Source organism: Rhinoderma darwinii, chromosome 2 (genome assembly GCF_050947455.1).
Source record: "Rhinoderma darwinii isolate aRhiDar2 chromosome 2, aRhiDar2.hap1, whole genome shotgun sequence".
Lineage (NCBI taxonomy): Eukaryota > Metazoa > Chordata > Amphibia > Anura > Rhinodermatidae > Rhinoderma > Rhinoderma darwinii.
The window spans coordinates 19,881,676-19,893,416 of NC_134688.1; the positions used below are offsets into that span (position 1 = coordinate 19,881,676).

Sequence of the window (11,741 nt, forward strand, 5' to 3'; positions counted from 1 at the left end):
GGGGTTTTTATAGGAGAATCGACATTATATTTTCAAAAAACCAAACAGGATCATGGGGTATATATAAAAAACCTGCACTCCAGCTACTGCTTGACATTGAGCGCTGCATCTTGGGTATATTAGTTTCCAGTAAACCAAACTTCTCTTGCACAGGAAGTGTTGGAAGAGGGAGGCGAGAAGCCTAGATGACAAAATCTTTACAGGACGGCTGACAATCATTACGGTCAGATAGCTACTTCCTGTCTAAGACCAGAGAAGTGTGGAGCAACGAGCGGAGGTGATAAGGAAGACGGCACGCAAGGCTTCAGGAGAACAAGCACATTGTCATGTCTGACTGACAGCTACCGAGTGACGGCATAGTAGTCAACTGCTTTACCTAGTCCTACATGGACTATGGAAATAGACAGATGGCCATATGGTTATTGCTTATAGATAATACCAACAATGCTTCCTTCAGTGGTCTCAATTTTTTGAAAAGCGAAGAAATTAGGCGCATTTTTTTTCAATACAAACAAAAGCTTTATTCGTAATCAAAATTCACAAACTGGAACAAAATTAAAAAAAAAACAAAAACAAAAAAAAAGTCCCTGATTAAACCTCATTAAGGCACATAGTCCCTTTAAGGGGAGAATGCTCCAGAGCCGCTCGCCATTGAAGTGCTTTAAAGTATTTTTTTTTTAGGTTGATGGCAAAGCATTCTGTGGATATAATAGCATCCGAGAGAGACCTGCTATATCTTACGAGGGGAAACCCTGTATAACGAGGCAGATAAAAGCAATGGGACGGTAAATATCCCTGTCAGGCTGGCTTCAGATGGAAATAATGCAGTCACATCACCCACATCCACAGCGGTTCTACCAGAGCAGACTTGTGGCGATCCACGTTCTGTTCAGTCGATCCGCAAGGTGTTGGTCTTGTGACTAAATTATAATCTGAGTACTCCGTGACTGGAGCTAAGTTTTGGCATTGGTGGCACATCACCATGGGGTACAGCACTACACAGGTAAGTTGTCCCCAAAATAGGACTACATGGGAGTCAAGTATAGCCCACAAGTCATTGTCTAGCACATATGCAAAGCTTAAGGTTGTCCAGAATTATTTTTCCCCAAAATGGTGACTTTTTTCCAAAAATAGCGCCACACCTGTCCATGGTCTTGTCTGGTATTGCAGCGGAGGTGCATTACCACACACACCTACAAATGCATGGAGAGGTGCGGTTTATGGAAGAATGCAGCAAAGTTTTTTGAATCCTGGACAACCCCTTTAAGTCAGACTATAGAAGTTACAGCATGGTTGTGAAGGGTCACTGTGATTAATTCAGCATTGTGCAATTCCACCTCAGTTTGTACATCGGACGATTCCCTTTTTACAATTTTGGAATAGGAGTCGCACTGACGGCTATACTTTCGATAGCGCACTCGTTTGTACCCCTACGTATTCTGAAGTAACCCTCCTCACCCCATGACTCTCCCCAGCTGTTCTTCACGATCCAATATTTTTCCCCAGATTTGGAATCCACGCCATACCCAACTAAGAGTACAGCATGGTTGGTTAGCTGAAATGGGTTGAATCTATCCGCTAGCCCAGTATGGTGGTAGACACCTTCCGTATAATACATAAAGTCATCATAGACTTCAAAGGATATTGCCAAAGGACCCCCCAAAACCAATTCGTATTTCATATAGGCTTCATTGCAGCCCCCATAGAAGCCTCCCACGTAGTGGTACTCGGAGGAGTAGTACTTGTAGTAGCCATCTTTCAGGGCACAGGGGGAGGTTGTACCAGTGTATGGCAGATCAGACTCTTCTACGATGCCGAAGTCTTGGATGTATTTGCCAGAAATCAGATAAGGGAATCCACCATCACAAGCTGGAATGAAGACGACAATGGTGTGAATGAGAGACAGAAATAGACAAGATTCAGTTGTTTAATAGTTATTTTTTTTTCCTTCTAGCGGAAGCTTGTTTCTAGCGCCACCTATAGGCAACTACCTTGTCAAACTGAACCCTATATAGAGCGGACATTGTATAGAAAAACAATTATAGAGCAGGAGTGTGCTCAATAAGTTTTCCTAAAGGACTTGCATTACCAATTCGGCTTCTAGATACAGGATTGACTGCTCATAGTCCGTGCTGCAGCAACTCCGCTCTACAGTAGGAGGGCGCTTCCTGCTAGTTGCCATGGCTCCCATATACAGGATGGCCACCACCGTAGTGTGATCCTACAACACTGGCGGCTAGTCCGGATACAAGAGCCATAGAGACAAGCAGGACACTCACCTACTGCAGAGTTAGGAGCCGTTGGCAGCACATTCTGTATTTAGGAGCAGAATCGGTAATACAACTCATTTAGAGAACCGATAGTGCCAGAGTGTGCACAGTGATAGTTTTTTTTCTCTCCATACAATGGAAGTATAATTGGAGGTACTCTTCAATAAAAGGACATGGTTAACGGCCAAAATAGACACCCATCTGTTGACAGCACTGTTGCAGAGTTGTTGCTCCTCATCAGTACAGAGACTGGTTCTAGTTGGCTGAATAAGAAGCCATTGATTGCCAGGGGTTTGGACAGCACTAGGCAGTAGTGGGTGCACGAGTAGGGACCCAATCCAATGTTTAGCTATAGTAATTGACATAAATTAAAAATTAAGAATTTGACTCCAATCTGGTGTGCCAAGTACTTCTTTGGCTAAGAAGCCATTGATGCAGCTCTTGGAAGGCACAGATTCTCCTTGCGGAGATCCAACTGGTAGGGAGTTTTAAAGGGCAATGCTCCCTGGGGGGAGTAGATCGGTGGGGAAAAAAAAAAAACAAAAGTAAAACACAACCCAGTCACTAGTGCCCCCTATGGGTGACTACCCTGTCAGTCAATGTCTGGCACTTTATAGATGGTGTCTCTGGTATGGATATTAACCAGAGTCACGTTGCAAATCTCTACTGTGCAAGTCAACGTCAGTCTTTAGTCACCTAAAGGTGGCACTAGGGAGATAGTTTTCTTCCTTCTGAATTGGTACTTTACATACTTATTTGCTCAGGGAGTAATACCTTCAAGAACCCGGACCATACAGGATGTTTTTCTGAAATCTTAGAGGTGTTCAACCGGAGGCGCATTTATGCATTCAATCTGAGCAAGATGTTAAACACCACACGATGTAGCACCTCCGATTCTGAAATAAAGCTGAAAGGGGCGAAGCGTAACCCTGAATGCGGGTTTTGGGCTCTATAGCCCTTGCAGAAACCATGTAGATTTTATTTAACTACTATAAACCTGAAATAAAGACCTCAAATACCAATCTCCAGGGATCTACGATAACCAAGCCCGTCTACAAGCCAAAGCTCACCATCTAGAAGTCGAAGAATTGAAGTTTTTACCACTGGTTCTACAACGTGCGGCTTCATGCCAGGGCTGCGCGGGCCACATACATAGCCCCCTATCTCAGGTAGAAGTTACTGACCTTGTGAGTAATTACTGCAGGAGACAACTTGCTGGGTACTCAAGATGGGCGTCTGCTTAAGTCTGGTCATGAAACGGATACGGGATTCCAACATTCCCATGGTTGAAAAGGCGTAGCAACTTCCGCAAGATCCTAAATACAAACCGGTGTCAACTTTCTCCCCAATTTTATGCCAAAGAATTTGTTTTTATGTTTTATCACCGCACCTTGATTTCTAACAGGACTGACAAAGCTAACTCCCTGGACATTGCGCCAATCCCAAGCATCAGGGAGACCTTGATATTTCTCGTCGGTCGGAGTAGGTGCTGGAGGAGGAATGCTGGAAGATAAGACAGATCAGTTATAGGGTCACGTTTACTAACCCAAGTAAGGAGAGATCACAACCGCAGCTTCTATAAGGGAAATACTACAGAAAAGGCAAATGCTATTTGGGTGGACATTTTTAACTCTACGCCCAAGAGGAATAAGTGTAGCATCAATCTCCTGCGCCATCCCCCCCTAAATTTAGAACCCATAACAGGACCCACAAATCTACCATTGCCAATACGGATGCCTTATGTGCCCCCTGAGCCAAACTGCTACCTCTGCACCACCTACAGCTACAACTGTGTAGTGACATGGTTCATAAGTTTAGAAAGAAAAAAAAAAAATGATAATATTCTGTGTGGGGGGGGGGGGGGGGGGTAGAAGAGATTTCCATAGTGTGACTGCTCTTACAGTAAAGAATCCTCATCTATGCTTTTAATGACATGCTTTCCTGAATGGTCCAAAACAGACCCTGTATGGCAGAAAATGGAGTCCTTAAGGACCTAAATTTAAAGGGAATCTGTTAGGACTTTTGACCCATCCCCACACAATGCTAGATTTGATTTGGGATTAAAACTGGTCTCCCCTAAGTCAGTGCTCACAATGAAAGCAAAACTATGGTAAGTTTTAATCTTCATGCACCGAATGGATTGTCCTACTTTCTTCTGTAACCTCTCCCCACTGCTGCAGAGTGGTGGCTCTTGGATTGCATGGTGTATGAGGCAGAGGATGAGGAGTTACAGCGGGAAGCCAGACACTTCCAACGCGAGACTTAAAGGGGTTTTCAGGTTACAACAAGTTAAACCCCCCCCCTTCAGTAGGGTAAGGGATAACTTGCTCATTGGTGGGTGTCCAACAGCTGTGAACACCCCCGGTTACGAGAGCAGGTGTACCGTACCCCTCGCTTGAACCGAGCAGCAGGTCACACATGCGCACAGTCACTCTATTCATGGTCTATGGGAGTGCCGGAGACAGCCAAGTACAGCATTCGGTCATTTCCAGCGCTGCCAAAGAAACGACTGACCCCCCTCTGAATGCTCCATAACCAGTCTGACTAGTGATATAATGAAGTGCTATTCTATGGATACAATGTGGTCATAACCACAGTCTGGAAGAGCTTTGCAACCTCAGATCCGTGGTCTTATGTCAGCATCTGAGGACTACCCAGTCCTTGGACAACACATGCCTGGCTGAGATGCACTGTAGTTGCGGTTGCTTAACATGGCCTCACCCCACTGGTCCCATCATAGGTTACGTGGTCCAACGCTGCACCTTGAGGTCACAAAAACACTTCCGTAGTTCGTCTACAGTCACAATTGACAGATACCTTGGAATTTTTGATTTACGTCCGCCAGCTCTTCTCAGAAGATCCTCCATGGACAGTCCATCCAGTTCAGGGTACACCCCCGCGCTCCACGATTTCTGAACAGAGTTGATTTGTTGCACAAGTCCAAAGTTGCTCTTGAAGGGTGTGCTGGAGAGCCTGTGGCAGGGAAGGGCGAGTATTGGTTTATACATTCATAGTTATGTAGCGGGTTGACTTCATGACTACTGGTGTCCCATCCACAGTATAGGTCATCGGTATATGACCGGTGGGGGGGGGGGGGGGGGGGGGCAAAACCTGTACCCATCAGCTGTTCCAGCTGCCCCAGGGTGTTACGCAGTGGCGGGTGTCTCCGTACACTGTAGAGCAAACACGTTGGGTTACTGCAGTTCTGCTTCGATTCACTTGAATAGGAGCGGAGCCGCTATACGGTGACTGGAGCCACCTGCTTCCGGCATGGACATCCAGAGGCAGCCAATCGGTGAGTGGTGTGACTCAGACCCTCACCATGAGAAACCACCCAGACAGCCTATTTACGGCTTAACTTTGTTACGCCACTAAGGTTAAAGTGCACCAGAGTTTTGTGCCAGCTATATTTACTTAAAGAGGCTCTGTCACCAGATTATCAAATCCCTATCTCCTATTGCAAGTGATCGGCGCTGCAATGTAGATAACAGTAATGGTTTTTTTTTAAAACTACCATTTATGGCCAAGTTATGAGCTATTTTATATTTATGCAAATGAGCCTTTCTAATGGACAACTGGGCGTGTTTTCTCTTATTTCCAACTGGGCGTGTCTTGTGTTTGTAACATCTGGGCGCGTTTACTTGTTTTACTAGCTGGGCGTTGTGAATAGAAGTGGATGATGCTGACATATGATGCTGACAAACACTTCTACTCACAACACCCAGCTAGTAAAACAAGTAAACATGCCCCGATGTTACAAACACAAGACACGCCCAGTTGTCCATTAGAAAGGCTCATTTGCATAAATCTAAAAATGCTCATAACTTGACCAAAAATGGTAGATTTAAAAAAAAACGTTACTGTTATCTACATTGCAGCGCCGATCACATGCAATAGGAGATAGGGGTTTGAGAATCTGGTGACAGAGCCTCTTTAAACTAAAAATCTAAAAAGTGCTCTCCAATTTTAATGTGACTGGGGGACGTGGGGGCTAATGTACATTGTGCGCTTTATTCCTGCCCTCTGTTGGCACAATTCATATCACTAACTAGTTCTAGCGTCTAGTCCAGTGGAAAGTCAAACTACCGTAGTTCCATAACAACCACTTAAGCCGGAACGACCCCCTGCAATCAGCCGATATCCAGGGCCAGTCACAACCCCCCCCCCCCCATGACATCCATCTACCCCAATAGGGCATACAGATGGGTTGTTGCGGTGGCAAGTCCCTTTAATGACTGACTGTATATCCTACTTGTGTCACACACACACACACACACTACAAGACTCACCATCCTCCTTCCTTGGGAAACTGCGCTGGGCTTACTTTTTCACCTGATTTGGGTGAAACTTTCTTTCCGAGAAAGCAAGCCCAGTTACGGCCCAACACATCGTGCACCCAGCCGGGAAACGTCTCGTGACAGTAACTGGTGACGTTTGTTCCTTTTTGCTCATACTGAAAGGGAAGTAAAGAAGAACACGGCCAATCACCAGCTGCGACATTCATATTGGTACAAACCATACAAGGGACGATCAGGTATGAATGGACTAGAGGCTCGAAAGTTACACGTACTGGATTACCTCCCTCCTCGTCAGTCAGAGACTGGTTACCGGTAATAGTGAGCGAGCCCACGTGCCCCAGTATACTAGACGGCTATATGGACACTCACCACAACCTCAGCCCCTCTTACCTGGGAGCGGTTCTATATATTAAGTACATTACATGGGGGGGGGGGTATATTCACACGGCCTGTTTTCAGCCGATTTTCTGCCCGCAAACGCCCCGAAAAACGGAGGTTGAATGCCTTTAAACATCTGCCCATTGATTTCAATGGGAAAAACTTTTGTTCCCACGAGGCATTTTTTATGCACCGTTTATAAAATGCAGAGTAAAAAGACACCCTGGAAAAAAGTGCATGTCACTTTTTAGCAGTTATTAATTAATAGAAAAACAGCTGTAAAAAACGGCCTGGAGGAAGAAAAACTCCAGGGTTAGTAGGTTTTTTTGCGGTATAAATCGCTGCGAACCCCCAAAAAACACAACTATTTGTTGCAGGTTTCACGTCCATCAAATTTGATGGGGAAAACCCGCAACAAATAAGCAGCGTTTACGCAAATACAATTGACTTGCTGCAAAACAAAATAAGACTCGGCAGGTCAATTTGACAGTCTTTTTTCCGCTCAGTATTTACGCAGCGTGTGGAGATTTGTTTTATCTCATCCACTTTGCTGCTACTGTATTTGCTGCGGATTTTCCTTTTCTGCAGCGAATTCCATTGCGGAAAACCCGCAAGTATTTATGCAACGTGTGAACTGACCCTACAGTGTGTTAAAGTCAATGCGCTGTCTAATGCAGGACAGGCCCTCCAGATACTGCTCACCAAGAGCTGAATATCCTGGACACCCCCCCCCCCCCCTCCCCGTAGTAACTAGGAACTCACTAATGGGGTGTATGAAAACGGGTTCTCTAAACTGCACAAACCCTCCAAGAGGTCAGTTGTGATTAGAGGGTCTTGTTTAGCACTGCAGGTCCCCTGACCAGTGGCTGTTTGTGGAAAGTGACCACCGTGGAGACTTATGGGCCACCAGAACCTCCCTGCACACACTGAAGACAAAGATTTGTATTGGAAGTGGCTCTCCTAACAGTGGAGGTTCTGAGCGAGAAGAAGCCAATGCCAGACCGGTCCACACATACCTTGAAAAAAGCAAACCACTTGTAGCCATTGACGACGATCTCAAAGCCTTGATTGTAGATCAAGGTAACGAAGCCGACATTTCCAAACTCATCTTCAGCAACATCAAGCGGTCTTATAGTGATCTTCAGCGTTTTTTCAACCGGCCCTAGAGAAACGATAAACCCAGTCGTAAACTTCTTCAGTCACCTACCGGAAGACTCACCAAGGTGGCATGACTATTTGTGGAAGAGGCCACGTTCCCAGCCACCCCTCCCCCAGTATTCATGAACTGAAGATTCACAAACAAAAAAAAAAAGGAGGGAACTTTTTTTATTTGGAGGGCGCGCAACAACGAACAGAAATCAAAGTATTTGGGGGAAGCTTTAGGTACATTTAACAGAATCCAAGATAAGTTGGACCGGACAGGCACCAAAACACCAGGCGTCTTTTTAAAACTTGTCACAACACATAAAATCTCATGTACACCGGCTCCACAGAAAAACACTTGAGGCGCCCGGAGGTGGGACCTGCCCCCATTCCATTTTTTTGGGCATATCCTGGGTTTCATCCTCGTGACTTATAACCTTTACTGCAATCTAATCTGTATAACAAAAACAAAAAAGGTACGCCTCGTAAATCCCCCGCCGCTCCGGTGGTCCCCACTGGTCTTCATTTAGTTGTCCTGCAGCGATGATGCCCCGTTCATCCACATAACCGCTGCAGCCAATTATGGGCCCCTAAATGACAGGCGACCACTGAGGCCCGTGATTGGCTACTTGTCCTGCAGCAGTAATGGGACGTTCATTCACATGACCATTGTAGCCAAAAACGGTAGGTACTAGCGGCGCTGGATTCAGCAGCCTCTGATTTTTAGTGGCCGCCCACCGTCTTGACAGTAAGCGCCGCAGATTCACAGCGACCTTTTTATGTCACCGTAGAAAAATGTTACGAGGGCTCCAGTGGGTGTTCGTTCTCTAAGCAGCAGCAGTTACTAACACCTCCTGACCTTCCAGATGCCTCCCGAGTAGAGCTGGGATCAGAGGAGCCGCCGATCCCAGCCGTTTAACCCTTTGATTGTCATGATCTGTGACCGACATGATGAAAGGAGACCACCCCCCCCCTTCAATTGCCTCATTAAGTTTTCCCCGATTACTCAATCTGATACTGGGGAACCCTCAGCAGTCAACCCTGGGGGACCTAGAAAGCTCCTAAACTTAGAGAAGCCTTCCAATGACAGCTGGGATGAGGGGAAATGCCGACCCCAGCTGTTTAACCCTTTGACCGCCGCAGTCTGACCACAGCATGATCAAAAGGGGACTGCCCTCTGATCGAGTCACTGGAAACCTGGTGATGCGATTGCAGAGGGTTCCCCCAGTCAGCCCTGGAGAACTAGAAAGGACCCCAGGGCGGTCTGTTCAGTATGCCTGCTGGTAGGGTAACAGTGTGCCCTAACAGCAGCCGGGTGTCAGTGAGAAGATAATTGATTAGCATATAGGAGTATAGAGTTCTAAATAAAAAAAAATAGAATATTAAATACGTTTTTATTTTCAATATCTTACATAAAACCCTACACAAGATAGTCACACGACCATAATAACCTGAGGTTCTCATGGGACAATCCCGCTTAAAACGGCCACATTAGCGCAGCAGACGTTCACGTCGTAACTAAATCTTAGTTTTCTAAGCAGCGGCAACCAGATTGTCAGCCATCAGTTATCGGTTTGACAGAAGCTCCTCAGCAAGTGACAACCGGAGTCACTTCCTTAGGATGTGGGGAAGATTTCCTTGCAGCTGTAGTGTGCACAGAGCCTTATACAAGTGCTTTGGATAACAACGTAACACTAACAAAACATACCCAACCAACACCACCGAATAGAAATAGCGCGGCAGGAGGGGCCGGCATCAAAACCCTGCCCCTGTGGGTACAACTGGTGATCCCCAGCCATTGTGTAGACCAGGCTTTAGTGCAGCCGCCTGACCTCATGCAGATTACAGATAATCATACTTGGCGATCAGCTCCAGGTGACAAGACGGAACGCGTCGCTGCAGTGGAACCGGTAACATCAGTTTACTATAAGCACATTGCACAATATAGGGAACAAACCGTCGCTGGAATCAAGATTAACCGCTTAGCCGCTGCACAACCGTGTACAGACCAGTTATGTAACCAAGTCCTAAATCTAAACATCCACAGTATCGATGTCACGTAACACAATACAGAGAGTAGCCGCAGAAGACGCTCCACCTAAAACCGAAAGAACAACAACGCACTGACACGCTGCTCGCCCACACAAAGTGCCAGGGCTGAGGCTCCTCTACAGCTGCTGCAGAACATCTTCAACATTGGAAACAATTTAGATGCAATGTCTATGGGGGGGGGGGGGGGATTACAGCTCCCTCAAGGGTAGTCACCCAACTTCCCAAGACTCCTGAAAGGCAACTGCACAGACTAACCACCGTGTTGGTTGTCACCTTGCTTACCAGAAAATATAGCGAAGGGTTAATAGGATATGTAACTTAGTGGGGGAATTCCTTGACAGTGCATTGACAGTGATCACGACTAAATAAGACCACAGAGCTCACAATCTATAGCAGATACAGGGGGACATCACCAATCCTCACAGCTGCTGCAGAACCTCTTCAGCAACCAGGAGATTTCTATATAATTAATGTTTTCACTTATTACAGAAGGGGCTCTCAGACATGGAGATTACACAGGAGGGACTCTCCAGAATCACAAAACCTGGACCGCAGAGCTTGCAATCTATCAGAGCAGGTGAGGGTGCACATGATCCTGGAGCACAGAGCTCGCACTCTATCGTATAACATCAGATTAGCGATCACATGACAATCACCAGCCTGGACCACAGAGCTTGCAATCTATTGCACACTATTATGAGTGGATAAGTGATCACGTGACACCCATTAGCCTAGACCACAGAGCTTGCAATCTATTGTACATCAGCAGATAAGCCTGGGAGACTAATTATACACATGACCTAAACATAAAGCAGCCCCCTCCCCCCCATCTCACCCAGTTGGGAGCAATCAATGTCCTTGCTGCTGGCCCCTGCTTTACTAGGGCTCACTTGGAACTCCCAGGTCCCTTCTAGATCTGGGAAGGAGCAGTTGGCCGGGGTGTCAGAGGTCCCAGGCCGGCTCCAGGCAGCCAAGAGCGCAATCACGAGCACCGAGCGCAGCTTCTCCATCTTCCACAGACTACGGAAGACAAGTCACAGCGCAAGGGTTAAATAGTGTCAGCGGTCACATGACGCAGCGGGGGGAGAGGGTGTCTCGCAATTAAAAGATCATGTGATCTGTGGGAGGGTCTATTCTATGTGAGGTCATATGATCGACTACATAGGGTTAGACAGAGCGCAGTGTCGCGTACTAGGAGTGGTGTGGGAAGACGCCGAGCAGTTGCCTATAGTAACCAATCAGAGTTCGGTTGTCATTTTATCACAGAACAGAATAAAATGAAAGAAACTGTTCCATCTTATGGACTGTAAAACGAATGCAGACATGTCCATGGCAACCAATCAGCTTCTAGTTTTTCTAGAACATGAGGTAAAATGAAAGCAGCGGTCTGATTGGTTGCTATAGGTAACTGCACCCTTTTCTTAAAGGGGTTTTCTGGTTTGGCAGCCCCACCACTTGAGAAAGGTCCCCTGACCGTGTGGCAATTGTGTGGAGGAGGCGGACACGGTCAGCTGTTAACTATTATGGAGTTCCCCTTGAAATAGTAAAGCGCTGTGGAATATGTTGGTGCTAGATAAAGAATAATAATAATCTTATGTTT

General features: G+C 46.3%; 1 protein-coding gene across 1 annotated transcript; it reads right to left on the reverse strand.

Moving 5' to 3' along the window:
• Positions 1-495: 495 nt before the first annotated feature.
• On the reverse strand, positions 496-11,323 carry CTSC (cathepsin C). Its single transcript, XM_075851440.1, has 7 exons — positions 10,977-11,323; positions 7,963-8,108; positions 6,560-6,723; positions 5,088-5,243; positions 3,661-3,773; positions 3,455-3,586; positions 496-1,869 (listed from the first exon to the last, which is right to left on the reverse strand). The coding sequence occupies exons 1-7, from the start codon at positions 11,149-11,151 to the stop codon at positions 1,367-1,369; spliced, it is 1,389 nt and encodes a 462-aa protein (XP_075707555.1). The 5' UTR covers positions 11,152-11,323; the 3' UTR covers positions 496-1,366.
• Between the last annotated feature and the right edge of the window lie 418 nt (positions 11,324-11,741).